This window comes from Leptonychotes weddellii, chromosome 15 (assembly GCF_054177405.1).
Source record: "Leptonychotes weddellii isolate Sample4059 chromosome 15, ASM5417740v2, whole genome shotgun sequence".
Classification (NCBI taxonomy): Eukaryota; Metazoa; Chordata; class Mammalia; order Carnivora; family Phocidae; genus Leptonychotes; species Leptonychotes weddellii.
This window is the reverse complement of record NC_138383.1, coordinates 37,486,984-37,500,683: the sequence shown is the minus strand read 5'-3', so window position 1 is coordinate 37,500,683 and position 13,700 is coordinate 37,486,984. Positions and strand designations below refer to the sequence as shown.

The following is a 13,700-nucleotide window of genomic DNA, read 5'->3' as shown; positions in this document are numbered from 1 at the left end:
TTTTTGCTAGTGTTTTTGTCTGGTTTTGGTATCTGGGTAGTGCTGGCCTCATAGAATAAATTTGGAAGTTTATCTTCCTCTTCTGTGGTTTGGAATAGTTTGAGAAGAATAGGTATTAACTAGGGCGCCTGGGTGGCTCAGTTGGTTAAGTGACTGCCTTCGGTTCAGGTCATGATCCTGGAGTCCAGGGATCAAGTCCCGCATCAGGCTCCCTGCTCAGCAGGGAGTCTGCTTCTCCCTCTCCTGCTCCCCCCTCTCGTGTGCTCTCTCTCTCTCTCATTTTCTCTCTCAAATAAATAAAATCTTTAAAAAAAAAAAAATAGGTATTAACTCTTTAACTGTTTGGTAGAATTCACCTGTGAAGCCACTTGGTCCTAGACTTGAGTTTTTTTATTGCCAATTCAATTTTGTTGCTAGTAATTGGTTTGCTCAGATTTTCTATTTCTCCCTGATTCCATTTTGGAAGATTATATGTTTCTAGGCATTTAGGTATCCATTTCTTCTAGGTTGTCCAGTTTGTTGGCACATAATTTTTCACACTAGTTTCTTATAATCCTTTATATTTCTGTGGTGTCGGTTACTTCTCTGTCATTTCTGATTTTATTTATTGAGTCCTCCCTCTTTTTCTTTTGCATCCATTTCTTTTCTTATGTAGGCTTTCTTTCCCCTCCTTCCTGAGCCCCACGGGCTTCCTAACTTTTTGTTTTTGGCATCTAGTTTCTGATATATTTTTTTAAAACAATGTTTAATAGTCATCAAACTTATTAAAGGAAAAAGGGGAAGAAGCAACTTTAAGAAACAACGTGAAAGTATTTGCCTCATTGGAATATGTCTAAACTTTTCCCCACTGGAACCTGAACTTTGTCTTCAGGATACTGTGAAAAATAGAACAAATATCACACCAGGCTTTGCAGTAAAATCCTGTCTTTGTTCTCTTTAGATGAACTGACCAGATGTGTTTTTAACCGCTGGTTGCTTCAAATTATTAGGCCCACAGTATGTCCTGTTGTGGGAACATCTAACTCAGGATAACAGGTTAAAGTACTGCCCTGGCTGTCAGATGACATGGGGCTTAGTCTGAGTTCTAACTAACTAGCTGTGTGACTTGCAACAAGTCATTAAATTCTTTGAACTTCAATTGATATATCAGATTCTCTGTTGCAAGCTCAGAAATGAATTTTAACTATCTTAACCAGAATATTTGTTAGAAGGAAGTCAGAGCTCACCTAATGGACAGGAGGCTTAGGGAACAGGCAGGAGCCAAGGGCATTCAGGGAAGTCCAGGGAGTAGGAACAGACTGATCTATACCTTGCCTTTCTCCCCACAGTGAATGTGACCGTCCCCCACCATCTCTACTCCACTCCTTTGGGTAACTTGTCTTAAGATTTGGGGAGAGTTTCCAACTGTCCAGGCCTAAACCACATGCCAGGTTCCCGCAAGGCCCCTTACAGTTCCAGAGTTGGAGACCACCAAGACCGTGCACATTTGGAGGGATTCCCCAAGTAGAGACCAGAGGGAGATTAGGAAGGAGATATCTATTGCTGGACAGCCAAAAATAACAAATGTCAATTCAGATGTACCCCAATCTGTGGAAATTGGAAGGTTGAGTTATATGGCCAGTGGTAAAATTATTGCTCCTACATTATGATTCTATCTGAACATTTCTAAGATGCACATGTTTGAGGCAAAATGGAATCATTACAAGATCTTACCAAGTAAATGAGCATCCAAAATGAACAAAAGGAATGTTCTGGGTTTGTTTCTTCTTCTGTGTATGCTTATAGGGAAAAGACCAGGATAGTCCTGAAGGAGTTTTTCCCTCAGCCTTAAACAAATAGACCTTTGCTTTTCTTCTTAGATTGTAGAAAAGTAGGAAAGGGGGAAAACAAACAGCTGCATCTGAGGGCAGTTGTGCTGGACATTGTACAGGAAAGTTTAAGTGGAAGATTAGCTGGAACTAAAATGGTTTGATGGTTATAGTTAATGAGTAAGAACTGGAGTCCTAAGTTCTTAGCTACTTTGCCAATAACTTGTCTACTAATGTACCCCAGCCTCTGCTTGTCTGCCTATGAGGAGAGAAATAATCCTAGTGCCTGCATTCACAGGCATGTGTCTGGAGTTTATACCTTGGGGGAGAGGGTTCCAGGTATTGATTGCTGTTCTAATACTGTCATTTGAGCGTATGGCCATGTATGGTAGGGGTGAGGATGGGATTGGGGAATGTTTAATTACAGAGAAGAGTATGTATGATACTTGGATTTAGACATTCTCCCATTATAGTCTAGACTAGTGTCTAGTCCCTAAGTTCTAGACTAGACTAGACTAGTGTCTAGTCCCTAAGTTCCTTTAGGGTTACAGAATCAAACTTTTTCTCACTACTTGGAAATATGCTTTTGACTTTTGCAGCCAGTTTCCTTCCTGTTTTTTGGAGTTAGCCAAACTTTTCAGTAGGTATTGTTATTGATAACTCTGTAGTCTTTTGGCCTCTGGTCTGATATTTGAAGCTTTTTATTATGAAATTTCCTTTCTATATGGTATGGTCACGCTGAGTAGGGACATAAATTCCTCTCCACCTAAGGAACTGACAGAAGCTGCCTTAGTGCCCTGAATCTGAAAATTAAACAACTAAATAAGCAGAGAGCACGTATCAAGAAAGGGAGAATGTTAGGATAGAATATATTTGAAACTTCCCCCTAGATGATTATTCCTCAAAACAAAAATAAAACAAGCAGTTCAGATTAAGTGTATTTTAGTTTTACATAAATGGCAGCTATATCACTTTGTACAATTTATAGGTAAAACCTAATTTACCTATAAATTTTGGCTTTGACAGAAATACCAAACATTACAAATACTATAAACATGAGAATCTACTTCCTCCATTTTAATATTGAAATAAAAGTATTACATCCACTTTCTGAAACCCAACTTCCCATAGTAAATGATCCATCTCTTCATGTATGTTGTATGTAAAACAGAAGACTGTGTATCCAAGTGATACTCTGCAATTTGGCCTGGTGTGTTGTTGCTTTCTTTTGCTTCCTTGGCCTTTCTGCTGGTCATGGATGATCACGCTGGCCACATTCTTCAAAAATTATTCCAACCTCGGGGCACCTGGGTGGCTTAGTCAGTTAAGCATCTGCCTTCGGCTCAGGTCATGATCTCAGGGTCCTGAGATCAAGCCCCATGTCTGGCTCCCTGTTCAGCGGGGAGTCTGCTTCTCCCTCTCCCTCTGACCCTCCCTCCGCTTGTGCGCTCTTGTGTTCTCTCATGCTCTCTCTCTCTCTCAGTAAATAAAATCTTAAAAAAAAAAAATATTATTCCAACCTCAGAACAGCGAAGTATTTTCTTCCATTAGTTAACCTTTTCCTCTACACTATGCCTGAGAATAAACTGCCAGTTAACAAATTTCATGCTTTAGGAAGTGATTTTGATCAGGAGAGATTGGCACAGAGTGCTTCCCCAAATCTATTTAAAGCAGAGTCATCTTTCCTCCATTTTCAAGACTGAAATGCTACTGTCATTCCCAACAGAAGTTACTGTTCTTTTCTCTACTGTCCAGCCCATCTGGATTCATCTCTCAACCAGATGTTCTTGATTCCCCTCAGTATAGTCTTTCTGTTCGTGGCCTTGATAAGGGAAACAAAAAAGGCATGAGAAGAGTTGAGATCTGGATTTATTTCAGTCCTTTTCTTTCACTCCCGTAGTCTACTTTTAAATTCTATTCTGTTGAAAGCTCTGTGGGAAAACATTGTATTTCATTTTACTTAAACTATATCATAAAACTAGAACAGCATAGTAGAGAGTGATCCAGAGCATGAACTTTCAAGTCAAATCTTGGTTTGAATTCTTGCTCTGAGGATTACCAGCTGTGTGATCTTGGGCAAATAATGTAGAATCTCTTGAGTCCATCAGTCTCTTAACGTGTAAATTGGGGGTAAAAAATAGTACCTACTTCATAGGATTGTTGTGAAGATTAAATGAAATAATGTCAAGTGCTCAGCTTAGTGCCCAGCATACTCTAAGCATCCAGTCAAGTTAGTTATTATATTCATATGTCTAACTAGGAATGATTTTCTCTCTGTTGAGCAAGCAATCTTATAGCAAGAGAGGAATAGGTGATCTTCAATTGTATTCTGATAAAGACTGGAGAACATTTGGGCGCCTGGGTGGCTCAGTCATTAAGCGTCTGCCTTCGGCTCAGGTCATGATCCCAGGGTCCTGGGATCGAGCCCCACATCGGGCTCCCTGCTCAGCGGGGAGTCTACTTCTCCCTCTCCCACTCCCCCTGCTTGTATTCCCTCTCTCGCTGTGTCTCTCTCTGTCAAATAAATAAATAAAAATCTTAAAAAAAAAAAAAAAAAGACTGGAGAACATTTGTCACTGTGTCATTTTCTTAGCGAGATGATCCTGTGTCATTTTCTTATCAAGCAGCTAAATACTCTCCATCTTTAGACTGAGAAAGCTTTTGGGTTTGTGTCTGATTCAGGCATCTGTTATCACCTATGGATGGTTCCATAAAATTTACTGGAGAAGTCCTGTTTCTAGTCCAGAATTGGTCGACTCAGAAAATGTATAAAAGTTTTCCCTTGCTCTCTATATTTTTAAGTAGAGACCAACTCTATGTTGATTGAATCTTCAGGAAGCTTTTTCAGAAAGACCAATATTTACATAAATGAATCTCTTGCTGTTCTAGCAAAATATACTAAGCTTTTACCTTACACTAAGGTACATGTGATTAAATTTACATATAATTTTATTCATATACAAATTAAGCATTTAATTTTCAAGTTGAATTTGAACCACCTAACCCTGTTGGTTGTGAATTTTATTTTTTCACTTCCACACCATCATACTGCTATCCCATTTTTTACAGCATTTATAGAGCTTTGACTTTTATTCAGTGATGATAAGGGATTTTTGTAATCAGCCACACTTTTATTCCTGATCCCCTGTAACCAACAGTATATGCCACTTTTATGATAACTGGAGAGTCCTAATCTGGGACCACAGAATAAAGACAATTGACTGTACCATCCATAGTGTGTCTGCCATGACTCTCTGGAAACCTGTACTGCACCTAGTAGGGCAATCTCCTGACCCAGCTGTATCTGCTGTGTATTTTGTTCTATCAGAAAAGCTCATGGAGATTTGTGTAAATGATTCAAATAGAAAAGCATCTTTTCTCTTATCCTATATGTGAGTTTGACTCCTGGTCTTTCTTTTACCATCAGGAATTTTCCAGGTAGCTTTGAATTAACCAAGGGTCCTTGGTCCCACCCTAACCCTCCCCGTGTGAAAGCACTACATACATTTTAAAGAACACACTTAGATTTGCTTTAAAGCATGAGCAACAATAAATGTATCAAACCAGGAAGTTTATTCTTAAACCAATGTTTGTCTAAGAGAAGCTACCTCTGCCTCACAAAAGGAATGACTGAGGCATGCTTGGTTGTTTTAAGCTCTCTACAAATATACTTCTTTTGTAGATGTTGAGACCACTTTGTTTACCGGAAACCAAAGTGCCCACAGCTGTAACTTTGGTAATAGGTAGAATATTAGTCTGTATTTTTAAAATATTTTCATTTGGTAAAGCAGACAGTTGCTGTGTTGGCAGAAGTGTGAATTTCATTTCCTGTCTGTGGTGTACCCCACTCATCCTGTCACTCAAGACATTTTGTTTTAGGTTCCCGTAATGTGAGTGAAACACAGTGACCCACAGCAGGGTGACATGTGCATACCACTAACGTAACAAGAGACAAGACTTGTGCAACAGACCACAAGAGCACAATGCTTTATTTAAAGATGAAAACAAAACAAAATAAAGGCAGCCGCTCCCAGCCAGAATGCAGATTTTTAAAGTGGCATCCGTGGATTCTTATGTTTGTTTTTAGAAGACATGTTCCAGTCTATTTGGCAAGTTAGCTCAAAAGTTTATCAGCTTCATGCCACTTAATTAAAGGATAAAACTGAGTCAACGTTGGGCTGACAACATTATAGAGGTGATTTAATTTTATTTGCCAATTAATTTATCATCAAACATTTGTATTTACAATCCATTAATCTGCCACATATATTGAGTTCTGTAACAATTATTTTTTACCTGTGAAATTACAGAATTTCTTTCTTCTTGTCCTAAATTACAATTCCTGCTGCAATAATGGGACCGATAGAACCGTGTGGGAAGGACCCTGGGATGAATTGATTCATTCCTTAACTAGCCATTGAGCACCTAATATGTGCTTGGCACTGTTTCCAATGTTAAGGATTATGTACTGAGCAAAATAAAATCCTTGCTCTTCGTTGAGCTTATATGATATCATAAGGAGATAACCATAGTCAAGTATACAAGTAAATAAAGTATACAAGTAAATACAAGTATACAAGTAAACAAACATAATTTTTAGGATATGATATATATCCTGAAGGAAACAAAACAGAATAGCAAGATAGAGTATGATTGTGATGGGGAAGAGGTGATGATACTGGAGCTGTGACTTAAATAGTGACAGGCCAGGAGAAAAAGTATCCCAAGTAAAAAATAAAAAGCATGGGACGCCTGGGTGGCTCAGTTGGTTGAGCGTCTGCCTTCAGCTCAGTTCGTGATCCCAAGGTCCTGGGATCAAGTCTCCACATCAGGTCCCCTGCTCAGCGGGGAGTCTGCTTCTCCCTCTCCCTCTGCCCCTTCCCCACTTGTGCTCGCACGTGCGCGCGCTCTCTCTCAAATAAATAAAATATTTTTTAAAAATAGAAGAAAAGAAAAAGCACAAAGGCCCTGAGAAGGGGCCTGAAATATAGAAGAAACAAAAGAGACCAATGCAACTATAGCAAGTGAACAAAAGGGGAGATAGTACAAAATCAGAGAAATGATGTATTATTGGATGTTACAAGGCCTTGAAGTCTAAGCTAAAGACTTCAGCTTTTCTTTGTAAGTACAAAGGGAAGCACGTGATGTATCCGTGTATTTTAGATACATAAAATCCCTCTGGTTGCTCTTTGGTAAGTGGATAGCCGCAGTGCAGAAGTGGTTGCAGATAGACCAGTTAAGAGACCTTTTGCTGATAGAATGTCTGGGGTTAGTTTCACTTCAGGGACAAGGTGAAGAGAGTAAGGATATAGAAGAAACAAAGATTGGACTTGAATTAAAGCTGAAATGTGTGAGAACATGGGAGTTCATTATATTATCCCCTCTATTTCTGTTTATATTTGTAATTTTCTATAATAAAAAGCTAAAAAAAAAAAAAAACCTTTAACAGTGGTGCTAGTTTTGAAAAATGATGGTGCCATGAACATTGTCAAAGTGGTAATGGAGCTAAGTGGGCAGATTCAAGATACATTTGGAAGTAAAGCCAGGTTTTGCTGTTGGATTAGGATACATACTGTTGCAGGGAAAAAGAGAAACCAAGGATGACTGTCAAGTATTTTGGCCCAAACAATTTGGGTGGATGAGACTAGGGATCAGGTTTGCAGGGACTCAAGAGCTTTGTTTTGACAATGTAAATTTGAGATGCCAGTGGATTCCCAAGTGGAAATGTTGAGTAGGCAGTGTAATTTACAATACATTAGCTAACTCTGCATAACATACTTACAAGCAAACTTGGAACCCTCCCTTCCATTATATGTTTCTAAATTTTGCCATTAGTGTTTTAGAAGTTCTAGCCTTTTCAGAGTTTGTGGATAACGTTTAAACATTTAAAAGGCTTAGTCTGTTGGTATGAAATAGTTTGGATATATTTTTTGTTTTTTGTGGATATTCACTAGTAATTATATTACTGCTATCCTGTACAATAAATCTCCACCTCTGTTGAGCTGTCATTTACATGAAGGATGGTATTAACATGGCAAATTCCATAGGTTAAACACATGTCCTATGTCCTCCTTTCACTGCATGTGGGAATGCAAGTCAGTGAAAGTAAAATTTTGAGTAACACTTCAGCATGGTGTGTGTGTATTTTAAACAAAATTTTTTGGGCAAACTTTGGGTCTGTTATTTGTAACTAAGTATTGTAATATAATTTACATCTGATTAGAACACTAATCAAACACTGTTACTAATAATCATAGGCCCAGTAACAATAACTAATATTTGTTAAGGGCAGCACTCTTTTTTTTTTGGCACTGTGTAATTCCTTTATTTTCTGTGTATTAGTGCTTTACCAACACTATAACCATAAAGAACACAATTCCAAGTACTAATCTTTTTAGTTTGGAGAGATCACAGTCTACAAACACATTTACTTATATTAAACAAGATTAATCTCATTCAAAACGTACTGTAGTTTATAAATTCACATAAATACAGAAATTGATGCAATTAAACAAAAACTTCAGGATCTTATTTTTTAAATTCCTAGATCATAACTTTTTCTGCAGGCTATAGTTACCTGCCCCATGATCACCGATGGTTATGGGTCAATTCAACTACATACAGTATCAACCGTTTATATCCTTAAAGAAAATGTAAATGAAAATTAAAAGTTCTTACCAAAAAGTTTAGTGTTTTCCAAATTTCAGATATTTACTTCCCCCTCCCCCCTTTAGTTAATCATTTCAAGTAAACTGAAAATAACCACATCTCACCTGCAACATTCAGTAGCAGTCATTTGATGTATAAAATTTTAACTATGCTCCCAGTTATTTTAAAACACACAAAAATGGCTGCCAATCTATCTGTATGTCACAAGTTAGAAATACTACATTTAAGAATTAAGATGAGAGGGGCGCCTGGGTGGCTCAGTCGTTAAGTGTCTGCCTTCGGCTCAGGTCATGATCCCAGGGTCCTGGGATCGAGCCCCGCATCGGGCTCCCTGCTCCGCGGGAAGCCTGCTTCTCCCTTTCCCACTCCCCCTGCTTCACTGTTCCTGCTCTCGCTATCTCTCTCTCTGTCAAATAAATAAATAAAATATTTTTTAAAAATTAAGATGAGAGACCCATGGGTGGCACAGTCAGTTGAATGTCGGACTCTTGGTATCAGCTTGGGTCATGATCTCAGGGTCATGGGATCCAGCCCCACGTCGGGCTCTGCGCTCAGCGTGGAGTCTGCTTAGGGTTTCTCTCTCTCTCTCCCTCTGCCCCTCCCCACCACGTTCATGCGCTCGTTCTCTCGCTCTCTTTTTCTCTCTTTCTCAATTACGTAAATCTTAAAAAAAAAAAAAAAGATTTAAGATAAGAGTGGCACCTCAGTGGCTTGGTTGAGTGCCCGACTCTTGATTTCGGCTCAGGTCATGATCTCAGGGTCACCAGGATCCCCTCCCTCATCCACCACCACCCTCTCCCCGCTCACGCGTGTGCTTTCTCTCAAATAAATAACTCTTTAAAAAGAAAAAAAAAAGAATTAAGGTGAGGATTTCAAGTTTCCTCCAGTTCAGGCATTTATACCTTTATGCTTATCCAAAGATGTTTCTATAGCATTGATATTTGTGTAACCCGTGTTTGTGTACCTTAAAATGCAGTCATTTAAAACACTAAGAATTGGGACGCCTGGGTGGCTCAGTCGGTTAAGCGTCTGCCATCGGCTCAGGTCATGATCCCGGGGTCCTGGGATCGAGTCCCGCGTCGGGCTCCCTGCTTCGTGGGAAGCCTGCTTCTCCCTCTGCCTCTGCCTCTCTCTGTCTCTCATGAATAAATAAATAAAATCTTAAAATAAATAAATAAGTAAAACACTAAGAATTAAAAAATAAATTAAAAAAATAAAACACTAAGAATTAAATTTATGGTAGAGCTTTGGGAATTTTAAAAGCAACTGAAGTGTTCTCAGATGTGTCTGCCAGCTTCATTTCTAGGGTACTTCTAAAGTAAAACTGAGAATTTTATACCTTAGTTGCATTTTGAGTTCAAAAATCCCTCTGCACAAGGGCATCCTCTAAGAAACTGTGTACTTGTTGATTCCTCACAACAGCTTCATTTTATTACCTTTGTTTTACTGATAAGGAAATTTAGGCCCCCTAAAATTCACTCAGGTAAGAAGTAGCAGAGCCAGGATTCAAACCCAGGCAATCTGGCTCCAGAGCCTTTCTCTTTTTTGTTTCCAGAGCCTTCATTCTTAACTGCTACCATGTAATATATATATATAGAATATTGTAGGTTTTGCTTCAGAAAAACTGTCTAGAGTAGATAGGACTGTGTAAATAAAAGGGTCTCTCTTAATTTTATTTTTACTTCATCCCATGAAATTGGGACTTTGGAAGATGGGAGAGAGAATAATCCCAAAATGGATCTCCATCATACTCTGATTTTCTTCCTTAAATAATCTGTTTCCTTTTGACTTTTTCCCTTATAGCATCAGCGAGAGCTTTCTAACTGTCAAAGGTGCTGCCCTTTTTCTACCACGGGGAAATGGCTCATCTGCACCAAGAATTAGCCACAGACGCAACAAGCATGCAGGTAAAGTTCCACATACACCATTCCTTTCTTGGTTTCTTTTGTTTTGTTCTAAAAGGCTGACAACCTCATCCCTGTTTCTCCAACAGTCTTGTAATAGTGAAAGAAAGCATTGTACTGTGCTATAATCACTTTTCTTTCACTATTTTTCTGGCACTTAGCAGAATGCATTATATATGTAGTAAGTGTTCAATAAATTTGTGTTGGAAAAATAATAAGGTACAAAGATACTCTAATGAATTCTTATGTGACTTATCAATTAAGGTTTTCCAGTAGCAAATACCCAGTTTGCTTACCGACAGTACTTTTCACCACTAACAAACCTGAGTTTCCACATACCCAGCTCACATAAGAAGCCTTACAGTAGGGATGGGGCTTCTTGACTTTTGCCTGACCTTTCAAGAAGCCAGCTGGATCTTTGGGCCAAAGCACTTGGAGTAGGGACTTAGGCCACTATTTACCCAGAAATGGTTGTCCTCTACAAGTTCTCCATCCTAAAAATCCTTCCCTTGGGTCATCTGTACTGATAGAACAGAAGGAATCTTAATTTTTAAAAAGCCTCAGCTGCTTAACTCAATTATAACATGTAACTTAAGTCACTCTTCATTGTTTATAGCTAACACTTTGTCTCCCCACACTGGTTCTTTTTTTTTTTTTTTTTTAACAGTTCTAGTGAGATATAATTCACATACCATGTAATTCGCCTAATCTACCTGTTTAAAGTATACATTCAGGGGTGCCTGGGTGGCTCAGTCGTTAAGCGTCTGCCTTCGGCTTAGGTCATGATCCCAGCGTCCTGGGATCGAGCCCCACATCGGGCTCCCTGCTCTGCGGGAAGCCTGCTTCTCCCTCTCCCACTCCCCCTGCTTGTGTTCACTCTCTTGCTGTGTCTCTCTCTGTCGAATAAATAAATAAAATCTTTAAAAAAAATAAAAATAAAGTATACATTCAGTGTTGTTGTTGTTGTTTTTTAGTATATACAGAGTTGTACTACCATCACTGTAATTTTAGAACATTTTCATCACCCCACAGAAGAAACTCAGTTACCCATTAGCAGTCATTCCCTATATCCTCCACCCTCCCTGCCAATCCTAAACAACCACTAATCTATTTCTCTGTCTATAGATTTGCCCATTCTGGGTGTTCCATATAAGTGGAATTATATAAATGATCTTTTGAGACAGGCTCCTTTCATTTAGCATAATACATTATAGTATGTGTCAGTACTTCATTCCTTTTTATGACCAAATAATATTCTAGTGTATAGATATACCACATTTCATTTTTCCATTCACCGGAATTCACACTTGAGTTGTTTCTAATTTTTAACTCTTACAAATAATGCTGCTGTGAATCTTTATGTGTAAGTTCTTGTGTGGACATATGTTTTCATTTCTCTTGGTTTTATACCTATGAGCCCATACTGGTTCTTACACATGAGACTTAGATTGTGTCTCTGGGTTTGAAATGTGCTAGAACAGACCTGGCCAAACATGATGGTTTTCCTTTTTAATTTTGAAAGTTGAAAGATTCTGCAGTAATGGAATTGGTCAGAAGCCAGCATTGAAATGGAGGTGGGGGGGTGGGCGGCAAGAAAACCATTCTTTAAGAGAAGGAAACGGGAAAAAAAGGGGAGGCTTTCAGACTTGCTGACCTTTTAAACGAATATCTGTTTGCTAACCTACTTTTCTTTCTTGCTACCCCTCACCACTTCTTGCACATATCAGTATTTCATCTCACTGTTAACAGTTGAAGTTACCTGGAGGAAGATTTTGTATGTAGATTGCAAGACGAATGTGAGAACAGGCATCCACTGGCATCTGTGATCAGGCGGCTATGTCAGTCACTTTAGACTCTTAAAAAAGAGCTGGACCTGGTTGGGCATGAATGAAGTTTTTTGTTCTCCGATTGTTATCATTTATAACAGTATGTTATCGAATTATCTCCTACTAGCCGAAGTTCCATGTTTTCTAGTATAGAATAAGGAGTATGAGGAAATCTGTAATACTTTAATACAAAAAAATTCAACTTAGTTTTGGAGAATGTGTAGAAACAAATGTGTATTCAAATAATGGTTGGCCATGTTAAAGGACCTAACATTAGGTTCAGTGGAATATTTATTTCTTGGGACCCACTATATTTAATGAGTACTCTTACTTGAATATCAGCCACTAATATGGAAATCATTTTAAACCATTGACATTATTCTAAGGGGAATCTAAAAATCTTCTTTGGTTAAGTGCAACTAAAGATTTACAGAAAAAAGAATGGCAAAATAGTTAGTTTTTTGTAATGTTAGAGGTAATTCTAAACCCATTCATCACACACCCCATTTTCAGGATTCCCTCCTTGCTACCTTCAGTGGGCCTTAAAGCACAGCCCAACAGATCTCGCCATTGCTTTCATCAACATCCACGATAGTACAAAACTGAGATTGCTTTCAAGTGCACCTCCCATTGGACAAACATAAAGGAAATTTTAATGTAGTATAGGCTAAAAGTGAATGTATAGAGATGCCGTCTACCATTCTGTCTTTCCACTTAAAGTTAATAATAATTATATTAAGACACTTAATTTCTATGTCTAATTATAGTCCTTCAGTGACCCAGGACTTTTTTTTATATAGGTTATTAAGGTAGAAGGAATCCTCTCTATTGACATTACAGTGGAGAATAATTATTTTTTGTTTCATAAATTTCACTAGGTGATCTCCAACAGCATCTCCAAGCAATGTTCATATTACTCCGCCCAGAAGATAACATCAGGCTGGTAAGTATAACTCTTACTCAAAAGACTGTCTAAGATGGCAAACATTAAGCAGTCATTTTTATGTCCCAACAGAGTGCTGGGAGCTATGTGGAACAAAAAAGAATAACATGTCCACACCATCAAAGAGCTTAGAATATCATTGGGGATATGAGCTATGTGAAATGATGTGAAATAATTTGATGATTCAAGGCTGTTGATAAGCACCAATTTGTAAGTTACTGACCATAACAACAACTGAAGTTCAGAAGAAAGAATACTTTGAGACTTGCCCTAGTTAGAAAGGTTTTATGTATACAGTAGAGCTTGAGCTGGGTCTTAAAAGATGATGAATTTAGATTGGCAGAAAGAAAGAAGACCGTCCTTCTAGATGAGGACCTGACTGAGACAAAAGCACATGTAAGGGACAAGGAAAGAGTAAAAGGGCCAGGGATTTGTGCTGGTCTCAGAGTAAGGAGACCTGGGCTTAGGCTTTTACTAATCATGTGATGTTGGACAAGTTACTTAGCTTGCCTGAGCCTGCTTCCTCATCTTCTTTCTACCTCTCACAGTC

The 13,700-nt window shown here is 38.5% G+C and overlaps 1 protein-coding gene across 5 annotated transcripts in view; it reads left to right on the top strand.

The window, feature by feature from the left end:
- SSH2 (slingshot protein phosphatase 2) overlaps window positions 1–13,700 on the top strand; it is a 142,297-nt gene that overhangs the window by 70,805 nt on the left and 57,792 nt on the right. For all 5 annotated transcript variants that reach the window (XM_081805509.1, XM_081805508.1, XM_081805506.1 and 2 more), the window contains exons 2-3: window positions 10,281–10,384; window positions 13,086–13,150. In XM_081805509.1, coding sequence (XP_081661635.1) covers window positions 10,281–10,384; window positions 13,086–13,150 — 169 coding nt within the window. The remainder of the gene's footprint in view (window positions 1–10,280; window positions 10,385–13,085; window positions 13,151–13,700) is intronic.